At 45.1% G+C, this 24,010-nt stretch overlaps 1 protein-coding gene across 1 annotated transcript in view; it reads left to right on the forward strand.

The window, feature by feature from the left end:
- The window catches only part of vcanb (versican b), a 56,912-nt gene that overhangs the window by 15,970 nt on the left and 16,932 nt on the right, over window positions 1-24,010 (forward strand). The window contains exons 8-12 of the mRNA XM_041970033.1: window positions 5,266-5,955; window positions 20,028-20,203; window positions 22,106-23,201; window positions 23,309-23,422; window positions 23,496-23,609. Coding sequence (XP_041825967.1) covers window positions 5,266-5,955; window positions 20,028-20,203; window positions 22,106-23,201; window positions 23,309-23,422; window positions 23,496-23,609 — 2,190 coding nt within the window. The remainder of the gene's footprint in view (window positions 1-5,265; window positions 5,956-20,027; window positions 20,204-22,105; window positions 23,202-23,308; window positions 23,423-23,495; window positions 23,610-24,010) is intronic.

A 24,010-nucleotide genomic window follows, 5' to 3' on the forward strand; every position in this document is an offset into this window, starting at 1 on the left:
GAACTTTAACAAGATAACACCAGCTACTATGTTAGCTTTAGAGCCTTTTTTCTACATGAATGATTCATCACTTTAGTTCAGTTCCTCTGAAAATGGAAATGAGGTGAAGATCAGGTTTCCTCCAGAAAGCTGGAGAGCAGTTCATCTTTCTTCCCTGGGAACTTAAATCTGTCCTTTTTATTGCACAGTTCAGTTTATCTGAACCAACAAACTCCACATTAGTTTGAACTAAACTAAACATTCAGAGACTCTGTAAAGATTCTGGATTAAAACAAACAAACAGACGAGTCTCATCTTTTTAAACCCTGTCTAAATAGCTTTACTAACCCTAATGTAAAAGATGTTAAACAAAACTAATGTTTCTCCACTTGGTCTGGTTCTGGTTCTGGACTCGTAGAGACTCTGAGTTCACGTTGTCCACAGCTTAAAAAGAAAGATGTTTTTGTCATGAATCATCTGGAGGGGCTTCAGCCTGGTCTGGCTGCTAATTCAGCGTCAGCAGACAGATCATCAGAAAACCAAAACACTCGCAGGAGAAACGTGCAGATATCTGCAACAACAAAGGCTTCTCTCCACAAATCTGTGTTTCCGCCTCTTCACCACAGCTGAGCTGAAACAGAGCAAAGAACAAGCAGTATTCAGACCCGAACAGGGAGGAATAAACTCCCACTGCCCTGTTTATGGCTGCGGGTCTTTTATGAGGGGAAAACCTAGCAGAAACGGGTCAGGTCCCTAATGTTTCACAGCTGGGCCCCGACAGCCAGACTCAGAAACCAGAAAGCAGCGTTGCAGAGGCCAGCTGGACAACACGATGCTTTACACGAGCCGAGACGTGAGCTCCAGGAGAACTCATGCATCGTGAGCTCCAGGAGAACTCATGCATGTAGCGGACCCCAGCTCAGCCAGATGGCTGCTCACACATGACATCATCTCTGGGCGGGGTCGCGACACCAGCAGGGCGAACGGCCAGAAACACTTTCAGCATGAAGAAGGTAAACTAACGTCACCCGATCCCCTCCAACGTCACAGACACGTGTTCACATCCACAAGATTTCATCCTGCTGCATTATCTCAGAGACAGAAGCAGAAATGTTCAGTTTCTCTGGTCCAGATGCCACAGCCATGTTATTTTAGCCACTCCCCGCAGTAAACGCTCCAGGTTCGGCTTTCTGGTGAGACCAAAACTAAAAACCAGCTCCTCTATGAGAGCACAAGTTTGATGTCAGATAAGAAGATAAAGTCCCACAGACAGGCTGAAGCAGGATGAGGCGTTCAAGGTTCAAGGTTTATGTATCTGAAAACACAAGAAACGATGAACCACCAGGTTTATTTCAAGTCAGTTTAAAGCGCTTCACATAAAACATTAGTCATGACAGCGGGGGAGGGGAGGCATTAAAGCTACATGAAAGAATAAAAAGAGAATAAAATCATATTACCACGTAAATAAAGGAGTAAAATAAAATAACTTTATTTAAACGATTAAAAGCAGTTTAGACCAGTTAACGGATTTCATTCGTCATTAGGAGAAAAACATTATCTCCATAAATGCTGGACTCCGCCCTAGACTCCAGTCTGGACTCCGGCCTGAACTCCAGCCTGAACTCCAGCCTGGACTCCGGCCTGAACTCTGATCTGGACTTCGGTCTGGACTCCGACCTGAACTCTGATCTGGACTCCAGTCTGAACTCTGGTCTGGACTCCAGCCTAGACTCCTGCTTGGAATCCGACCTGGATTCTGGTCTGGACTCTGTTCTGGACTCTGATCTGAATTCTGATCTGGACTCCAGCCTGGACTCCGGTCTGGACGCCGGTCTGGAGTCCGGCCTGGACTCCGGCCTGGACTCTGGTCTGGACTCCGGTCTTTACTCTGACCTGGACTCCGACCTGGACTCTGGTCTGGACTGTGGTCTGGACTCCGGCCTGGACTCTGGTCTGGACTTCGGTCTGGACTCTGGCCTTGACTACTGTCTGGACTCCCGTCTGGACTCTGGTCTGGACACCAACCTGAACTCCAGCCTGAACTCCAGCCTGGACTCCGGCCTGGACTCTGATCTGGACTCTGGTCGGGACTCAGTGTTAACTCAGTGCCAAGGAGGAAAGACATCAGAATGATCTTAGAGCAGCAGCTGCTGCTACCTCTCCAGGTATCAGGGTTTGGGTCATTCCAGACTTTCTTGAGTCCATCATATCAGAGCAGGAAAAACCCAGATCTCCGTCCCAGACTCTCCAGGTTTCAATTAGCAGGTTAGATCTTACAGTTCATGACAGTCCAGTTAGAAAAACCTGAACCAGTACAACTTGTTGGGAAGGGTTGCAGGAGGAGAAAAAGAACATGTCAGCACAGCTTAGGCTAGCAAAGCTGCATCTGGACAAACCAGCAGGCATCTGGATCAAGGTCCTCTGGACATGAACACCCTGAAACAGGGAAGAACAACCAGCCGTTAAATCCAAACAGGGAAGATTAACTCTCACTGGTTTGTCTGGTCTTGTGTCAGCAGCTAACACAGCTAGCTAGCAGCTACTCTGGTTGTGTCCCTGAAACAAGGTTTTTCTGGCCTGCATCAGACCGGGAACTGTTTTTTTTTTCTGTCTCCAGGCCTGAAATGGGTCATACTTCACAAGTGACTTCATGTAGCCGGAGAGACAAGCTTGGCCTTTTATAGCCCGCTGTAAGCTAGCAGCAGCCTGGCAGCTGTCACAACGAGGCTGATTTCATTGTATAAACAGAAGTTTGGATTTAGGGCCAGAGTGTTTTTGTAGAGAATTCAGCCCTGTGATGAATGAGGCTGACCGGCTTCTTCCTCTTTACTGATTAATAATGATGTGACATGCTGGACGGGTCAGTTTGTGTTTCGGTCAGACGTCTGAAATGTGAGCAGAGGAGCCGTTTTCACCTTCAGGGTGATGGTTGTTCTCACATTACAGTCTGAAATGCTCCAAACATGAACAGGCAGAAAATGAAGTGATGGGGAAGAAAGGAACAGAGGAAAACATGACTTAATTTAGGTCTAATAAACCAGGAAAATGGTGTTTTCTAGAAACCCCGTGTTTGGGTTGTGTCTAATCTTCCACATGTTCTCTGAAACAACTCAATATTACTGATTTCTGACTGATCGAATGACCAGTTAACCTGTAACTGTTTGCATGGAAACCTTGGCTTTTCTCCATCGTTTGGCTGACGACCAAAATCTTCACCAAGTCTGTATACTGTGTTTCTGAAGGCACAAAATCCAGAATATAAAAATAACTTAATCCACCGCTGACCTGTTTCCACTGCATGTCAGCACAAAAAGGCCGACGGACATCATGTGAGGAGAGAGTTGACGAGGATGGAGGTCGCTTTAGCCTCGTTTCCACCAACGGGTTGGGTCGGTTAGGGTGAGGATATGTTCTGTAAACTGTAATCTCGTTGTGTTTCCACACCCAACTATAACCTTACCTGAGAGGCGGAGCATCAACTGGATAGCGATAGATGCTATGTAAAAGCATGACGCCATTTCAGCGGCTTCCTTAAAGTAGAACCAAAACACGGCTCTTTATGGTTCTCTCTGGACCTCTTCCTCCCCAGTGATGCCAAGAAAAGTCCGGACCTCCTCGGATATCCACAGAACGGTGCTTTGTAACGCCATCTTAAATGGAGATTTAATCAGCAGAAAGAAAATCTGCTGCTCTAAACAAGGAACCGGCTTTAGTCAAGCTGGTTGACTTACAATCGCAGGCTGGACGCTTTGAAAGGGCGGCGATGCTTGAAATCATCGGGCCTCATTCACCAACATCTTCTTACAAATCTGCTACTACAAATCTAAGAAAAATCTTCGTCAGATTCACAGATGTGTTCATGGACAGCAACCTTGTTCGTTACTCCTAGATTGGTGAATGCCAGTCTCTCGTAAGTTAACGTGATGGACCAGGTGGTTTTATTTTGCAGGTAAACTTTGCCCAAAAAATGCCCATAAAAGGTCATGACTTTTGGGCCATGCACACTGTTGATGGGAAGTTCGGTCCTTATAAAAGATTTGGCTCCCTTAGAAGAGTCGGCCCTTTTGGCTCCCAAATGGTTCCTCATTAGTATCATTCAATTTCAGTCTCACTTAGTAATTATGACTGGTTTATTTGTTGGTTTAACAAACTTAATACCAGCAACCGGACTTCTGCCCCTTCACAATACCGACAACCGAACAACCGGATGTCCGGTTGGTAATGGGCAACACTATCTAAAAAAAAACCAATGAATACAGTTAGCTTTGGGCTAAGTTAGGCAGCAGCGTTGACTTACTCTTTGAGGAGAAAACTTTAGCATCCCTTTTAAAATTTTTCTCCTTTTGGACCTGGGGAAGGCTAGCCCCATGTTCTTTCTTCTTGGATGGTCTGTCTTGCTGCCTCTAAGTTCCTTTTTCTCTTTCTTGGAGATGGTGAAGCGGCTCCTGTGCTGCTGCTGCTGCATGTTTGTTAATAACAATTTAACAGATTTTCCAACCTGCCGGGGTAGTAACCCTTCGTTCTCATCCGGTGTCTCACTGTGATCTGGCTGGCAGGGATTCTGCGTTGGTGCTATTTGTCCTTTGCCGGCGGCTGTAGTTTTAAGATGGCAGATCGTCATGGCGCTGCTGTATCAACTTTCCCGTCATATGTATGAACTAATTTAAAATTCTTCATTCACGAGAATGTGTAAGGTCATTAGCGGAGGTCATAATCCACCAAATGTACCCAGTGGCTATGAATGCACCCACTATGTGGCTCGAGGAAAAAACATCTATATTTTGGGTCCATTGACAGGAAACTCCCCCGAGATCTTAATCTCACAGCGAACATGTGGAAAACAAAACCTACTAATTCAGACAAACCCCAGTCATTCAGATTCAGAAAGCTTTATTTATCACACACGGGCGATTCATTAGCAGCTCAGCACAGACAGCAGGCAGCATTCAGTGTCAGACATGACCAGTAGCCACAAGGTCGCAGGAGGACACCACACAGAAGTACATTAAATAATCAACAATAACACAATAAATACAGATCCATTAATAAAACATGTAGAACATCTGTTGGTTCCCCTCTGAGGACCATGGCAGCGCCGGAAAATGTTAAGAAGCTTTCAACAATGATCCATAAAAGTTCTTTAAAAGGGGTCACTGACATTAGAGGAGTTCAGTCTCATTAGATGGTTTTATTATCAAATTTGAACAAATTCCTGGTGATGCACTGGTCTTTGGTCTGAACCTCGAATCATGCTGGTCACCTTCTCCATGTTCCTCTCCCTTACAGCTAAACTACCAGACTCGACCACTGCACCTTCACGGACCAGTCCAGCTGTGTCTGCACCCGAGGCCTCCACAGAGACGCCAACCCCTCCACAGCCTGAACTTCACATCAGGACACCTGAACCGGTCACAGAGACACCATACCTGGACCTCACTTCCTCGTACACCACGGCCTCTGACTCCAGCTTAGACGACCTCGATGTCAGAGACTTTCATAAAGGCTTTGTGGAGTCATACCCAAGCAGAGGGGACATTTTGCCCCCCATTCCGCTCCCCACCTTACCCAGCCCAAGTCCACAGTCGGCACAGCTGGACATCTCTCTCCAGGGTGAGGAGGATGGCCAGGCAGCGTCAGGCCGAGGCGAGATCAGCGGTGGCGGTGATGGCAGATCCAGGGTAGAAACCACACCTAGACCAAGCGGGCCTCCAGAGATCACCTCAGGTACAGAGACCTCATCCCTGGAAGCAATGCTGGGATCCTCATCACTTCCAGAAATGGCCACACCAGAACCCGACCACACATACACCATCACTGACGGAGGCCACCAACCAAAACTGGTTTTCAAAGATGAGGTCACCCCTGAAACCACATCAGAGCTGGAGCAACTCGTGGAGCTTTCAGCAGGTGGAGACTCATCAGGAAAACCTCCTTTGCACATCCTGATCGTCAGCGTGCCTGGAAGAAATGAGTCCGGTGAGTTGAGACTTTCCTTTGGTTGAGTTTATTTTATGGTAACTATGATTTTAATCCTGGTTGTCTTTTGTTTGTTAGCTGGGCTGCTGCTTTTCTTGGCCAGGACTCCCTTAAAAAAGACCTCCCAGTTTCCTGGTTAATTATTGTCTAAATCAGCGGTCCTCAACCCTGGTCCTCAAGGCCCAGTATCCTGCAGGTCTCCCTGCTGCAACACACCTGATTCAAATTAAATGGCTCTCCAATAAGCTCTGCACAAGTCTGTTTATGAGCCATTATTTGAATCAGGTGTGTCGTAGCAGGGAGACATCTAAGACCTGCAGGATACTGGGCCTTGAGGACCAGGGTTGGGAATCACTGGCCTAAATAAATACAGACAGCGATGCAGTGTAATCTGGATGTAGAGAATGAATCAGTCTGTCGATCAGCTCTTTAAATACGACTCATAAAGCATTTCCTGTAAAGTAGTTCCCTGAAAGCAGCATGTAAGTGTTTTCTGTTACAGCCTTTCTGAGACTGAAACCAACATACAACTCTTTATTAAAACTCTTTCCTGCTTCAACCTGGTTTAGACAAAAAACCAATGACTGTTTGAGCTAAAATACATTCTTCTTACGAGGCAACGTTGCCTTCATTTTTACCTTTCACATGCATCTCCTTTCACGACCACTAGAGGTCACATGTTGTTAAAAATGTCTGGTTTTCAGACCTTTCTGGAGCAACTTTTCTCTGTTTTTCTTTTCATCAGGTCAATGTTCAAACTTCTTCCAGTGAGGCTTCTGCTTTGAGGGGGGTTTACCAGCTCACTAACACAGTCTCATTACTGCTTGCTTTGTGTGATCGTGGCGGTGCTGACTTGGTTTCCGTTTGTCCGTTGATGTCACTAGGATGTGTACGGAGAAGTCAAGAGAAAGCAGCCCAAACAGGAGGCAGCATGAGTCCATCGCTGTGAAAAGTGTACTAAGTCAGCACTGCGTAGCTGCTTTCTGTTTTGTTCTGTCAATGAGGAGGCATCATTTCAGATCAAATGAGCTTACGCTCTGAACTTTATTGTGCTCAGTGATCAAGTGTCCATACGTACTGTCGGGTGAGCTCCACTTCTTCATGCCCACTAGCTTATATAGTCACATTAGCAGGTATGTTCAGTAGCGCCCTCTGCTGTTACAACACATTCACATAATACATCATCACATATCACAACATCCCCCCTTATAACCAAATGAACCCATCCTTAAAATTTACATCAAGGCAAGGCAAGGCAAGGCAAGGCAGTTTATTTGTATAGCACATTTCATGTACAGGACAATTCAAAGTGCTTTACATAAAACAAAGATATTACAGATATTTAGAATAGTAAAAGGCATCAACACATAATCAACACATAATCACAATAAAATAATAAATTACATTAAAATGATTAAAAGCAAGATAAGTTAAAAAAAAAAGTTAACAGGCAGATTTCATGAATAGGCGCATGAGAAAAGAAATGTTTTTAACCTGGATTTAAAAATGTCTACATTTGGGGAAAGTTTAATCTCCACTGGCAGTTTGTTCCACTTGTTTGCAGCATAACAGCTAAATGCTGCTTCTCCATGTTTAGTCTGGACTCTGGCCTGGACTAGTTGACCAGAGTCTTTGGACCTAAGAGCTCTGCTAGGTTTATATTCTCTGAACATATCACAGATGTATTCTGGGCCTAAACCATTCTGGGATTTGTAAACAAGCAGAAGGGTTTTAAAATCTATTCTGTGACTGACTGGAAGCCAGTGTAAAGATTTCAAAACTGGTGTGATGTGTTCAGATCTCTTAGTCCTGGTTAAAACTCTAGCAGCAGCGTTCTGGATGAGCTGCAGATGTTTAATGCTCTTTTTAGTAAGTCCTGTTAAAAGACCATTACAGTAATCCAGTCTACTGGAGATGAATGCATGGATGAGTTTCTCTTGGTCTTTCTGGGAAACTAAACTTTTAATTCTGTTGATGTTTCTGAGCTGGTAAAAAGCTTCTTAGTGAAGCTTTGATGTGGCTGCTGAAAGTCAGGTCTGAGTCTATCAACACTCCCAGGTTACGAACTTGGTTGGTGATTTTAAAAGCCAGAGTCTCCAGGAGTTTGCCAATGCTGACCCTCTTCTCTTTGCTACCAAACAGAATAATCTCAGTTTTGTCTTCATTTAATTGTAGGAAATTCTCCCTCATCCAGGTGTTTATTTGTTCCAGACACTGACACAATAAGTCTATTGGACTGCAGTCATCTGGTGACAGAGACACATAAAGTTGTGTATCATCTGCATAACTTTGATAACTAATGCTATAGTTCTGTAATATTTTACCCAAAGGGAGCATATACAAGTTGAACAGAAGAGGTCCAAGGACTGACCCCTGGGGGACTCCACAAGTCATGGCCACTCGCTCGGATTCATAACTGCCGATCGTAACAAAATAACTCCGGCCTTCTAAACAGGACCTGAACCAGTTAAGGACCGCTCCAGAAAGTCCAACCCAGTTTTCCAGCCTATGCAACAGGATTCTGTGATCTACAGTATCAAACGCAGCACTGAGATCCAACAGAACCAGGACTGATACTTGACCAGAATCGGTATTCAACCTAATGTCATTTACCACTGTGACCAGAGCTGTTTCAGTGCTGTGATGAGGTCGGAAGCCGGACTGAAATTTATCAAGATTTCCACTTTCATTTAAAAAGTCATGAAGCTGGTGAAATACAACTTTTTCAATAATCTTGGAAATAAAAGAGGTTAGAGACGGTCTATAGTTGTTCATTATAGAGGCGTCTAGAGTCCTTTTCTTTAGGAGGCTTAATAGCAGCTATCTTTAGTGACTTGGGAAAAATGCCTGATGCCAGTGAGCTGTTAACTATCAGTAGGAGATCACTTTCTACTGAGGTAAAAACTGGTTTTAAAAAGTCGGATGGTATCATGTCCAGAGTGCATGTTGTTGATTTCAAATGCCAAACTGTTTCTTGTAGGATTTTTAAATCAACCATTTTAAATTGCGACATGACATCAGAATTATTTCCGGGTTTTAGGCACAGACTAATTTTCTTGTTTGACTGTGTGGAATTAATATTTTGCCTAATTGTTTTAATTTTTTGGCTAAAAAAGTTGGTAAATTGGTTGCATTTCTCAGTGGAAAGGAGCTCAGGGCTTATCTGTTTAGGAGGATTAGTAAGTTTTTCAATCATAGCAAACAGAGAGAATTGTTGACATTCCTGTTAATCATTTCAGATAAATGCAGCTCTCTGGCCTTGCACAACTCATTGTTATAGTTACGCAGGCTTTGTTTGTACAGCTCATAGTGAATTTGAAGTTTATTTTTCCGCCATTTCCGCTCAGTTTTTCTGCATTCTCTTTTTAGGCTGGTAACCACAGTGGTGTTTCTCCATGGTGTTTTCTGTTTGCTCAAAGTGCTCTTGATTCTTATTGGTGCAACAACATCCATTACATTCAAGATTTTCAGAGTGAAATTATCCAGGAGTCCATCAACTGACTCTGCTCTGGTTGTTGGTAACATAGCTATGGCCTCCACAAACTTAGCACTTGTTCTTTCATTAATGTTCCTCTTCCTAACCGAGGAGCAGGTTGGTTGAACATTCTGAGTGATCAGTAAATCAAACAAAATACAAAAATGGTCAGACAAGGCCAAGTCAGTGACAGCTACAGAAAAAATTTCCACACCCTTTGAAATAACCAGGTCCAGAATGTGACCTCGAATGTGGGTCGGTTCGGTTACATGTTGCCACAAACCAAACATGTCCAATATGGAAGAAAATTCCTTGACATTACCATCCGTCATGTTATCTATGTGAATGTTAAAATCCCCAGTTAAGATGAAATGGTTAAAATCAGTAGAGATAACCGACAATAATTCAGAAAATTCATCAATAAAATTTACACAGTGTCCTGGACGTCTGTAGATGATTAGAAATAGGATTTTAGGAATGCCCCTTAAAATAAAACTAAGATATTCAAAAGAAGTAAAATCACCAAATGACATTTCTTTACACTGGAATGAATCTTTAAATAAGGCAGCTTCTCCTCCCCCTTTCCTCCCGTTTCCACATTTATTCATAAAACTAAAATGAGGGGGTGCTGTTTCATTAAGAACTGTAGCACTTGTGTCTTCTGTTAACCACGTTTCTGTCAGAAAAAGAAAATCTAAACTGTGAGAAATGATGAAGTCATTAACTAACAGTGATTGTTGGACAGAGATCTAACATTTAGTACAGCAGCTTTATGAAGTTTCCTCTGGTCTCTGTTGTATTCTGAGTTATACAAGGTACAGTTAACAGATTAGATCCATTCACCCCACAAACTGACCGTGTTCGATTCCTTATTTTACTAACACAGGAATCCTACTGGGTCCAGGCTTGATCTCAGAACAGCTGTCAGTAGTAGCAGAACTACAGCAAGGACCCTGAACGCATCATGGCATGTTATCTTTGTTGTGAATTCTGCTGCTCTGGGAACCTCCTCCCATGCCCTGCTCGGTCAGGACAGATGATCTAATAGGAGGATGAGGAGGGGGAGGAGGGGGAGCCCTGTATTTCTTGGTAGATGGTGGTCGCTGGGGTTCAGACCTGGATAGAGACATCCTTTTAAGACCTTGGGTGATGTGGAGAAGAGGGTCTGGTGAGGGGGGAGAGCTGGGAGTTGATCTCCTCTCTGCTGTGTCCTTCGCTCTTATCTGTACATCATGTTTGGGTTTGCCGTCCCAACAGCATGACGCAAGTGTGCACCAAGTAATCTGCATCCAGTTAGATTTGGATGCACACCATCAGGTCTGAATCGCTCCTTACAGTTCCAAAAGATATTGAAGTTATCAATGAACTTTATCCCATGGGTGATACATGAGTTTGATAACCATGTGTTCAGGCCAAGAAGTCTACTGAAAAGTTCAGTTCCTTTACCCGCTGTAGGAATGGGTCCTGACATGTAGACATGGTGCTCCAAACTGACACAGTCTCTCCAACAACAGAGAAAAGTCTTTTTTAAGGATCTCAGAGCCAATTTTCCTCCTCAGAATATCAAAAGACCCTGTGTGGACAATAATCTTCATACCATCTGGATGTGAAGACAGAATGGTCGGCAACATCTCTGTCAGTTCCCTGACTGATGTATCAAAAAGTGTTAAATTTTCCGTCTTTGCCATCCTGACATGCTGTGTTATAGAGTCCCCAATCAGAATTGTGTCTATTTGTTTTTGTGTGGAGGCGCCGATAGCTTCTCTAGTCCTCCTGTTTGTGGAGTTTTGGCCTCTCCTCCTGGTCTGGTTAGCCCTGGGCTGAGTTTTAGGGCTATTTCTTGAGTTTTTATATATCCTTGCATTACATTCATTTTAATATGAGTCAACACATCATATTTATTATGCAGTGAGACTTCAGGTGGTGGAGTGAGTGCTGCAGCTTTAAATTTCCTGCTGGATTTACCTCTGCGACGAACAACATCAGACCAGGTTCTGGCCGGGGTTGATGACTTTGGTCTGGCACCAACAGTGTTCCAGTAGGAGGGATCAGTCTGATGGTCCGGTTTGGGATTTTCCTCAGCTATTCCAATGTCATTTGAACACATCCAGGGAAGTGTATCAGCCAGGTCTGTAGCGGGAGGCTCCACATTCGACATGCCTTCGCGTATGAAGATGTGACTCAATCCATTTGACAACTCAGTAGCTTGTACAGAAGCTACTACAGAGTCAATAAATTCTTCATTCACACGAATGTCTTGCAGTGTTTCAATCCTCCTCTCCAACTGTGTTATCCTCAAAGAAAGTTGCTCACACTCAGTGCAGCTCACTGATACTGCAGGGTTAGGAGACATTATTCCACTAGTTCTCCGATGCAATCAACTAAATTTATCAAAAAATATATTTGTTCCAGTGATTTATAAGTGACCAGGAGTCCTTGTTCCTAAATTTCTTGCCGGTAAAGATAAGAAAAAAGAAGAAAAAAAGAAGAAAAATGCAAGCAGAAAGGAGAGCAAAGCAGGAAGCGTCCGCACTGCAGCAAAGCAGGAAGGAAAGCTTGTATTTCTTTGTTCTTTGTTCTACAATACAACACCACAAACACAGTTTTCACACATTTCTTTTTTTTTTTTTTACATGTTTTGCTAATGACAATAAAATAACATTCAGTATTCTCATACATGAGCACTAAATATTTTACCGTCTACACATATCAACCCATGATTTACAGTCCATCATAAACCCATGTTAAAACACACACCAATGAATCCACAGCTTCACAATTGCAGCCTATCAGGTTTTTTTATATGCCGACTCAACCTCCTTAGCACAGACGATGCTGATGTACCCTCATTTGTTTGCTCATGTCCTTCTGAATTTAGTTCATTTGGTTGACATTCCACCACTGTAGAAGATCTCCTGAGAACGTTATCATCCTCAGTCTTCACTTCATAAGACCTCGGTCCAACTTCCTTTAAAACCATTGCCTTTTTGTTCCATGCAACCTGATCTTGTATTCGGACAACATCATCCTTCTCCAGCTGTGAAAGTACCTTAGTTGACTTATCATAGTGATATTTTTGTTTCCTTTTTAAATTGTCCAGTTTAGTTTTCAAACCAACCTGCTGTCTGTCATCGGTATAGCAAGGTAAAGTTGTACGCAACTTACGATTCATCAGCAACTCTGCAGGGGATAAACCACACTCTAGAGGAGCTGTCCTATAACTCAAAAGAGCTAAATATGGATCTGATCTGCTATCAGCGGCCTTCCTTAAAAGTTGTTTGATGATATGTACACCTTTTTCTGCCTTTCCATTAGATTGTGCATATTGAGGACTAGGCGTCACGTGTTGAAAACCATACTGCATAGCAAACTGCTGCCACTCTCTGCAGCTGTAACACGGCCCATTATCACTCACTACAGTCTCTGGTATGCCATGTCTAGCAAAAAAAGACTTAACATGAGTGATAACATTAATCGCATTTGTGCTTGAGAGCAAGGCTATTTCAGGATAGTTGGAGTAGTAATCAGTTAACAGCAAGTAATCCTTTCCTTTGTAATGAAACAGATCTGTCCCAACCCTCTTCCAAGGTACATTAGGAAGACCCTGAATCACCATCGGTTCCCTTGCCTGACTGCTCTGATACTTTTGACATGTCTCACATCGTGCGATCAGCTGTTCTATATCCTTATTTATACCCGGCCAGTATACAGCATCTCTTGCTCTCCTCTTGCATTTCTCTATTCCCAAGTGTCCCTCATGTATTTTCTGTAGCATGTCCGTCCTCATGCTACAAGGAATCATGATTCTCCTGCCTCTCAGCAACAATCCATTCACCACACTGAGCTCTGATCTAATGTGATAATACGACGGACATGACCCTCTCGGCCAACCTGTCTGAAACTGCGACATCACCAACTGAAGCTCTACATCTTTTACAGTTTCTTCACTGATTTGCTTTGACTTAGCATCAGACACCGGTAGAGACTCAGCAACCATGTGCACGTGTCTCTCCACCTCTCCTTCAACTGTGCCCTTACAGCTTAATTCAGGTGCACGTGACAAAGCATCTGCCAACACCAAATGCTTGCCAGGCGTGTATATCAAGTCAAAGTCATACCTCTGCAACTTCATCATGAGGCGCTGAATTCTTGGTGACATCTCATCCAGACTCTTTCTCACAATGGACACCAGTGGGTGGTGATCCGTCTCCACCGTGAAAGTAGGTAGACCATAAACATAGCAGTGGAAAATGTCTAAACCATATGCCAAACCAAGACACTCTTTTTCAATCTGAGCATACTTCATCTGCGTTTTAGTCATTGATCTAGAAGCATATGCTACCGACTTCCAGTTTCATCTTCAGCCTGCAATAACACAGCACCCAGCCCATCTTTAGAGGCATCGGTTGATGCTTTCAGACGTTTAACTGGATCATAATAAGCTAGCACTGGCATAGATGTAAAAATAGATTTTAACATATTCCACTCCCGCTCATGTCTACATGTCCACTTGAATTCAGTAGAGTCACAAAACAACTCCCTTAAAGCCGACGGTCTCACTGATAAGTTCGGTATAAATTTTCCCACAAAGTTGATCATACCCATGATTCTGAGTACACCTTTCTTATCAGTTGGACTAGGCATGCTGAGTATGGCTTTAATCTTACGCTCATCTAACTCAACACCCTTAGCAGACAGCTTATCACCAAGAAAAGTGATTTCAGGTACACCAAACTGGCATTTGGTCAGATTCAGCCTCAAACCATTTTCACGAACCCTCTGAAGTACTTTGATCAGTCTTTCATTATGCTCTTGTAAAGTGGAACCCCATATTATTACATCATCCACGTAACACCGCACACCTTCAAGTCCTTCCAGCAGATTGTCCACGGCACGATGAAAGATTTCAGAAGCTGAAATTATCCTCAAAAACCTGTACCTGCCAAAAGGTGTATTAAAGGTACAGTACCTGGAACTTTTCTCGTCCAGTCTGATCTGCCAGAAACCTTGGGCAGCATCTAGCTTTGAAAAATACTTGGCTCCAGCCATCTCACTAGCAATTTCTTCTCGTTTTGGAATCTGATAATGCTCACGTCTGATGTTCTTATTTAAATCACCAGGATCCATGCATATTCTCAGTTCCTGTTTGGCGTTCTTTTTGTCCACGCAAACCATAGAGTTAACCCGCTCAGTTAGTTCCTCTACTTTGGTGATGACTTTCAACCGGCTCATTCGGTCCAGTTTCTTCTTAAGACGATCCCGAAGTGGTACTGGAACTCGCCTGGATGCAGGAATTACTGGTAAAGCATCATCCTTCAGCTGAATCTTGTAAGTATATGGTAAGCATCCCAAACCTCTAAACACATCGTCATACTGCTTCACAATGGAATTCACTGTTTCCATGTTTGGTGACAAGCTAACATTATAAACTCTTTTTGCTAGATTTAATCTTTTTGAAGTAGCCCCACTAAGCAATGATTCACGATCTTCAGATACAATAGTGAACAGTATATTATGAACTTTGTTCTTTACCATCTCTTTGAGTCTGCATTGACCTTTGCTTTCAATATCTTTTCCATTGTAGTCTTTCAAACACACTCTTTTATCAAATATTTTGGGCTTGTGCCCCCGTATCAATTCTCAGTGCAACCAACGCTCTATTTACAGGGAGAGAAACAATCCATGAATCCTCATTGTCTAAATGTATATCATTTTTTATGAGTATCTGCATCTTCACATGACACCATACCCACAAAGAAAGTTTCACAAAGGTCAGGTTCATCAACCAACCTCACAGATTTGGTTTTGCACTTTGATCGACACTGTTTTGCAAAATGATTTTTTCCATTACAATTCACACACTTTTTCCCATAAGCTGGACATTGTCTAGGTTCATGTTTACCACCACATCTTCTGCAGGAATACAAGACATTATCAGAGTTCTTATTCTGAGCCACATGTCTCTGTGTCTTATTCTTGACCACAGCAACTGTAGCATTTTCGTTAGCCACACTTGACTCATTGAGCGTCTTACCATGCTGCTGAGCTAACTCGGTAGCCTGGCACATCCTCTCGGCGTCCTCCAAAGTTAGCTTCGCCTCCCTCAGCAGCCTCTTTCTCATCCGTTTGTCATTAACTCCATACACTATCTGATCACGGATCATAGAGTCTTTTAACTGTCCAAATTCACAAAACTGTGCCTTCAGCCTCAAGTCTGTGACAAAGACATCAAAAGTTTCCTCCGGGTGTTGCACACGCGACCGGAACACATACCTCTCATAGACGGTGTTCTTCTGCGGTGAACAATGTGCATCAAACTTTTCCACCACCTTTTCATACATTTGTTTATCACCCGGCCTGTCGAACTCGAACGTGTTGAAGACTTCAATGGCCTGAGGACCCGCCACGGTAAGTAGCAAAGCAATCTTCCTGGCGTTGGGCTTCGAGTCCAATCCTACAGCAGCAAGATACAGCTCGAACTGTTGCTTCAAAGATCACCAGTTGCCGTCCACATTACCCACAAGCTTCAAGCCGTCCAGTGGTCTCAGCGTCTCCATCTTCAACCAAAGGAATGCACGTGTCAGCCCTGGAAAAGTTGTCAGCCTTTCACTCCCATACTGCCGTCAGTCCTTCACTCTTGGCACAGACTACCTGGCGCACCACTCCTGGTACCATGTTTTGTTCTGTCAATGAGGAGGCACCATTGCAGATCAAATGAGCTTACTCTCTGAACTTTATTGTGCTCAATGATCAAACGTCCATACATACTGTCGGGTGAGCCTCACTTCTTCATGCCCACTAGCTTATATAGTCACATTAGCAGGTATGTTCAGTAGCGCCCTCTGCTGTTACAACACATTCACATAATACATCATCACATATCACAACACTTTCTGGGCAATTTTGCCCGGCCGATCACTCGATCCAGGCAGTTTGATGGTTTTTCTTTATGGGAAACCAGTAAAACGCATGCATGTCTTCTTGTTATAACGATACAAATACACAATAACCGTCCAGAATCGCCCTAATTTTCTTGGTAGAGACTGATCCACTGCATATTTCAGTTGACAGCTTAGCTTTCTCACCAGCAGAAGCAATTACAGCATGTACGAGTGATGTATGCAAAAATGACGAAAATCACCCGTTCGCCTCAAATATAAAAACAGAGGAAGGAAGGAGAATATGAAAGTGATGCACTGTGAACGATGGACCAGACGTCACTGATCTGAGGTTAGATGATGCCGCCTGATGCCAGACGTTGTGGCTTAATGCTCCCCTTTTTAATAAGTATTTATTCAACATTTAGCACGTGCACGCTGAGTCATGAAAAACGTGGTTTGGAAACTAATGCTGCTTTGATTTGTGATGTTTCCTGACAAACCTGCAAGTTTAGAGTTTAGAGAGTAAAAGAGGTGAGTATGGTCAGCTGTCACATTAACCAGATAAGCCAGTTCCAGCAGATAAACTAGCTGTGATAAATTGAAGTGAACCAGTTGAATCGTATTAACCAGGTGATCCAAACAGACCAGTTGAACCAGAAGAAGCGGCATCCTGCTGGCTGGTCCAGCTGGAAGCCTGGACGAACAGACGAGTCCTCTGTTCTCTGACCTGGACTGAACTGCAGCTCATCCTCATATTCGCGCCTACGTGAGGAGGAATGTACCTTCCTGCTTCCTCCTCAGGCCGTTGGTGTTGTGGAAGCCAGAGGTTTCTGCCTGTCAGGCCTAACGTTTGTGTTGGTGGTTTCATGATGTGCTGTCGGGGACTTCAGAGTAATTATCTGCAGCTGATTTGGGTTTGTTTGTTGCCCCTTTAGGAAACAGCTAATGTTTTATTGTCTTTGTGTTTGTACCCTGAACGTTCTCCAGATGTGGAAACGATGGAGCCAGTCATCTCTGCTGTGGTGGAGCTAAGCTGTGAATGCATCACTGTAACTCCGCTGGGAGTCATCTCAGCTTCACAGTCAGACCGATGTTTCATCTTTCTGTCTTTTTCTCACACAAACCAAGACAAACGTCTGCTCTGATGGAGCCATTAGTCTCTGCTGTCTTCAGGAGGTTAAAAAGCGCACATTTAAATGTCTCGTTGGAGGCTGAATCACAGAAAATACTTCCTGTTTCCCCGCGAGTCCATAGGCTGTGAACAGGCTCTGTGGTAGCAGGACCTGTGACCCGTGGACTCCTGTGGGCCAACACTGAGAGATGTGCATCCTGTTGGATTGGTTGCTGTCTTGGTTGAGTATAGAACAATGAGGAGAGCCACAGATGCTTTTCTGCTTCTTTGTGTTTGTCTTTGCATCATTTTGTGGTTCCGTCTCTTCGTGCTGCTGCAGCTTTGTGCATGAGTGCATTGGTAGATTCTTCAACAACTAAGGGTGCATTCACACCAGGATAGTCCGCTAGACTCGATACGACTGGGGACTCGGTTCAGTTGGGTTTGTGTGTGTGTGTATTCTTTTGGACCATAGTCTGCATATAAAAGATGGGCAGAGCTTCCATGACGTCACCCGTAGGTTTCTGAAGAGCAAATGTGAAGCTTGTTGGGCGGTTACTACCATCGCCATCTTGGCAGCATCACGCCTGCTGCTGCTACCGGAAAATCCAAAAATGGGGAAAGTGGTGGAGCTGGAAGGGGAGCTGTGAGCGTGGGCTGGATGATTGACGTCTATCAAACTCCGAGCTGCCTGTAGCTAAGAGCTAACTGAGCCAACTCGGATCTAACGTGAGCTAACCAGCTAATGAAGGTACGCAGGCTAAAGCTAAGGCGCGTTGTTAGCCGGCTAAAAACCGCGGTTGTGCTGCACTCTACCTTCTTGCTATGGATATTGGATACCTGTCAGTCAGAAGGGCACGCCCCTAATTATGCCAAATTTCAAGATTAAAAACCAAAATTCACTCTAATTAACCAAGCAGCAACCTGCGCCGTTAAAATTTGAATCCAATGCAGAAGCGCTAAAAATTGCATTTCCCCCCTCATCCACTAGGGGCTCCAAAACAGAGCAAATCCCCATAGACTCCCATGTTAAAAAGAACAACTTCACAGCAGAAATAAACATGTCTAAAGCCTGGTACAAAATCCATTTTAGGATTAATACACATTTTACCGCCGGAGGTTGCAGCTTGTTTTGGACTGAGATTGTGTTCAGGCTGCATGACCTTTCAAATGCCGTGTTCCACTCTCCGCCAGAAGAGGCACTGTACCAAGAATTCCTGAAAGAGAAGACGAGACAACCAGGGAAGAAGAAAACTAGTTAATCTGTTGGTTAATGCAGAACAGCTTTGGTTTCCATCACAATAGAACGTGGAGCTGCATCAGATCCTAGTGTTCTTGGGTTGATCAGATTTCTATCAGAACTTTTACCAAGGTCTTCCACGTCTGACCGTGAGACATTTCTCCCAACCAGAGCCACCTATTGCCCTACATGTGCTTATGGTTTGGTTGTTTTACCCACAATGCTCTGGTCTGGCTTCTGTCAGACGTGTAACATGTTGCTGCATCTGGTTGTTTTGAAGTTGCTTCCTTCCATTGCTGTAGTCCGTGTGATGCTAGTTATGCTAATGCTAATTGTGGAGCTAACCTGAATCACCTCTCAGCAGCGTCAGGAGGAAAATTCAGACTTTCTTCGTAAATTTGTGTAAAATGAAGTTTGTTTCTGTAAAACGTGAATCTCTGCTTGTTTATTATCTGGTGTCTGTTTTTTGTATTTCAGGTGGGCGTTTCATAACTTCTGAGTTTTTCTGCATCTGTAGCTTCTTGTTTTGTGTGTGTATTGTTTGTGCAGCTGAGGTGTGTAGTTGTTTAATGTATTTTTCTAGTTGTGTTTCTGTCTTCCTGCAGTTTATCTTCATCTCTGTTTCTGGTCGGTGTGTTTTGAGTTTGAGTCTGAGTGCGTCCTTGACTTGATTTCTGGTAAACTTTTGTGGTTGTTTCTCAGTGTTCAGGTCTCAGATTGTTTCACACTCGGTGTAGTTTTGCTTCTCTTCCCACGTCGTCGCTCCCATGTGCACCATAAAGTCTTAATGAGGAGACACAAGCTTGCATTGTTTCAGAGCAGCCACTGGCAGCGACTGACCTTCATCATGACAAACACAGAGCCGGAGACTGTTTACCATCCAAAAACCCTTTTTGGCTCATTTTAATCAATATCAGAGAGGAGCTGCTGTGGGATCAGACCAGCGGACTGGGAGCTGCAGAAGATTTTACTGGAGAATGCCACGAGTTAATGTTTAAGTTAAAGTAATAAAGTTGTGTGTAGAGGCATTGTCAGATGATTGAAGAGTTGAGAAAAACAAATCGACTTTCAAAGATCTTTTTTTCCGTTATATTTACATCTTAAATCAGAATGTGAAGTTTAGAAAAGAATCTGTTCCCTCCACAAATAAAAACACAAGTCCCAACAAGCCAACAAAGATGGAAAATACACGTTTTTCAAAAATTAATAAACTGCATCCCTTTTTAAATGATGGAGAAATGTTAAAAGGGAAGTCACAGTATCATTCATTCAAACTTTATTTATACATTTCCCCAGCTGACCTTTAAAAGTCCATCCCAGGGTTGACGGGTTGGTTTCCTGTCCGTGTCTCTTTCCTGTTTCCAGTGGAGCGTGTCCTGGATTTCCTCAAACAGCCCGTGAATGGCTCCCCCTTCCCACAGATCCCTGGACTCACACAGCTGACCAGTGAGGGTGTCCTGGGCAGCGGGAACTCCGACCTTTTCGGACCTTCTTCCACCGGGGTGCCTACAGCAATCAGTTTTCTCAATGGAAAACATGAGGTACAGACTAAACCTGGAGAGTTGAGACAACTGATGATTCCAGTGTATTCCACTTTACTGTGGCCCCCCTCTGGAGCCAGACCTGGAGGTGGGAATGGAGGTGAGCACCTGGTGGCAGGGCCTTTGCCCCTGGGGCCTGGTCGGGCTCAGCCTGAAAGGGTGACATTGGCCCCTCCTTCTGTCAGATCACCACCTCTGGGAGGGGCCGTGTAGGGGTCAGGTGCAGTGTGAACTGAGAAGGTGGCCTGGCTGTTGGCTGTTCCTATGCACCAAACAGCAGTTCAGAGTTCTGCTAGGGGACTTCAATGCTCACGTGGGCAATGACAGTGAGACCTGGAGGGCGTGATTGGATGGAACCCACCCCCCACCCCCGATATGAACTTGAATGGTGTTTTATTGGACTTTCTTACTTGGCACAGATTGCTTATTAAAAACACCATGTTCAAGCATAAGTGTGTCCACATGTGCACCTGGCACCAGGACACTTTAGGTCTCAATCCTGATCCTTGAGACCAGGTGTCCTGCAGGTCTTAGACGTTTCCCTGCTACAACACACAAGTCTGAATCAGGTGTGTTGTAGCAGGGAAACTTCTAAGACCTGCAGGACACCTGGTCTCAAGGATCAGGATTGAGGAGCCCTGTTCTAGGCCTCAGTTTGATTGAATTTGGTGTCGTATCGTCGGACTTGCGGCTGCATGTTCTGGACACTCGGGGTTAAGAGAGGGGCGGAGCTGTCAACTGATCACCACCTGGTGGTGGGTTGGCTCAGATGGTGGGGGAGGATGCCAGTCAGGCAGGCCTGGCAGACCCAAGCGTGTTGTGAGGGTCTGCTGGGAATGTCTGGCGGAGTCCCCTGTCAGATAGAGTTTCGGTCCCCACCCACAGCAGAGCTTCAGCCACGTCTTGAATGAGGCATGGGACATTGTACAGTGTTGGCCATGCTGGTGTATGAATGTGTGGATGAATGTTCGGTGATGGTCGGAGAGGCCGTAGGCGCAGACTGGCAGCCACGTTTCCGTCAGCCTGCCCCAGGGCAGCTGTGGCTACACACGTAGCTTACCATCACCAGGTATGAGTGAGGAGTGGATGAATAATGGATTCACACAATGTAAAGCGCTTTGGGTGCCTTGAAAAGCGCTATATAAATCTAATCCATTAGTATTATTATTATTAGTGTTCCATGCCTCCATTGTCAAGATGGCCAGCCGGATCTGTGGCTGTAAGGTCATCGGTGCCTGTCACCGTGGTGAAGGATGCCGTCAAGCTGAAGGAGTCCTTTCTGACCCGAGGGATTCCAGAGGCAGCTGAGAAGTACTGGCAGGCTAAGCAGAGCAGGGCTTCGGTGGTCATGGAGAATAAAACTCAGATGTGGAGTTTGTAGAGGTCATGTGTACAGTGGTGATGGGAGGCTGCCGACCTTGACTCTGAGGCCAACTTCAAGGGCTGCCAGTCTCAGATCTGGATCTCTTATGTCCAGTGCTGAGGTCGCCAAGGTGGTATGGCCTCGAGGGGCGGACACCTCCCATGAGGATGAGACCCTGGGTAAGACCTGGGTTTCCCTGCTTAGGCTGCTGCCCCCATCCTGAACCCAGATAAGAGGGATGGATGGATGGATTTCTAAAAATCCAACAAAAACTTCTGTCAGTTGTTTGTTCAGAAGTTTACATTTTTCCATCCACCCGTCCATCCATCCATCCATCCATCCATCCATACATCCATCCATCCACCCATCTATCCATCCATACATCCATCCATCCACCCATCTTATCCATCCATCCATCCATCCATCCATCCATCCATCCATCCATCCATCCATCCATCCAGGGCAGTCTGTGAGATGTAGACAGGATAAACTGTGTTGCTGACTTTTCTTCATGGACTCTTCTTCCCTGATCCATCCAGATGACCTTTGAGCCCCAGCTTCCAGAAGAAGCCAGAGGAGATCAGTTTGAGATGGTCACATCTGTTCCAGTGGAGGAAGATGTGGAGCAGAAAGAGGACGTGACCCTGTTTGAATACAATGCCATCCACGTCCAGACAGAGAAAACCAGTGATGAAGGAACTGATCCGGATCGAGATGGAGCTTCAGGTCCAGCACGTGATGGAGACACTGTCCCTGAAATCTTCCCAGGCGGTCCAGATCAAACCTCCACAAATTCTCCACTGATGTCACCAACAACATCAGGTCCAGTCCATGCTGGAGTCTCTCAGCCCGTCCCCAAAGGTGGCGTCACCTACGAGAAGATGGAAGGCTCTGCTCCTCCCACCCCAGGTGCAGGCGACCTATCAGGTGTGAGGACTGATGAGACCGAACTTGGAGAAACAGAGGCTCCCACTGCTATCCCAGACACCAAGCAGCAGAAGACCACCTCCTGTGTCCCGACCTGGGAAGTTGAAGGTTCTGTTTCTGGAGAGGACAGCGCCTTTGGACAAGATGTTTACTCTCCTGAGACGCCCAGTGACTCCACCCCCCACACACAGCAGCCTCCACCTGCTGCCGATGCAGACTCAGAGTCAGGTTCAGGTACAGAGCAGGTGTCTGGAGAGTCCTCCGGGCAGCAGGGTGGTCCGGATGACCCACTTGGAGAGGTCAGAGTTAAAGTTCTACCAGCTGTGGCAGTAGTGAGAGATGAAACTACCACAAAATCCCAGGACCCAGTCTCACACCGGACTACGATTAGACCCCCCATCATAGATCACCAACCACAACCTCCAACCAGAACCTCTGACCCCCACACAGAACTGTCCTCCACCAGCTCGGTCCAGAGCGTGAACCACATCACCCTTTCCACCTCCTCTCCCTTCTACACCTTTGACCACAGCCCCCACTCCGTCCCTCAGTGGGCCCTGACCCCCGGCCCGTCCACGGCTCCCCTACCAGAGGAGGGATTGGGGGGTTATGAAACCTCTCTGGTGGAGTCCCTCCCACTGAAACCCGAAGAGACTGAGATTATCGAGCTGCTGAGGACCAGCTCCGACCCCACTGTCATCGTCAGAGGTATGTGGTCTCAGCCGATCTGGTTTGGGTCCATGTCCAGACCTGCTGTAAAGGCCCAGAGAGCTGCAGAACCTTCCAGAACTTCTCATTTCCTCCTGTTGTTTCAGATCTCCTGCCATGCTCCTTTGATGTTTGTCAGAACGGAGGATCCTGCTTCCAGAAAGGAGATGAAAACATGTGTGTGTGTCCACCTGGATTCACTGGACGGTTCTGTGAAACAGGTACTGAACCGGGCTGGTCCCGGACCAACAGGCCGGTGAGGGTTAGTAACTGGGTCGGGTTGTTTGTCTGCAGACGTGGACGAGTGCCACTCCAACCCGTGTCTGAATGGCGCCACCTGTTTGGACGGGATCAGCTCCTTCACCTGCCTCTGCCTGCCCAGCTACTCCGGAGAGCTCTGTGAACAAGGTCAGAACCTGGTTCTTCTTCAGACTCTTCTCAGCGTTTATCTGAATCACGTGATCTTGTCTTCCTGCTCTTCAGTCCTCTGGTACTTTGACCCGGTTACTCAGACCGGTTCTGAAGGATAGAAAGATTAAAGTGTTGGCAGGGTCCAACGTTAAGGTTTTTTCCTACTTGCCCTGCCGGGCAAGTACTTCTCAAGTCTACTTGCCCCATCAAAATCCTTACTTGCCCTGCCTAAGAGGTCTTCTTTCTGGCAGTGTCATGCAAACTTTTGCTCACGACTTATATCCTACTAAAATACATTTCCTGTTGATTGTACACAACACTACACAACACTTCTTCCTTCAGAAAACACTATTTATTTTATATGTCATTACAGTGACATGCATTGAAAAACATTTTAA

This window comes from Melanotaenia boesemani, chromosome 19, assembly GCF_017639745.1.
Source record: "Melanotaenia boesemani isolate fMelBoe1 chromosome 19, fMelBoe1.pri, whole genome shotgun sequence".
In the NCBI taxonomy this organism is placed as follows: domain Eukaryota; kingdom Metazoa; phylum Chordata; class Actinopteri; order Atheriniformes; family Melanotaeniidae; genus Melanotaenia; species Melanotaenia boesemani.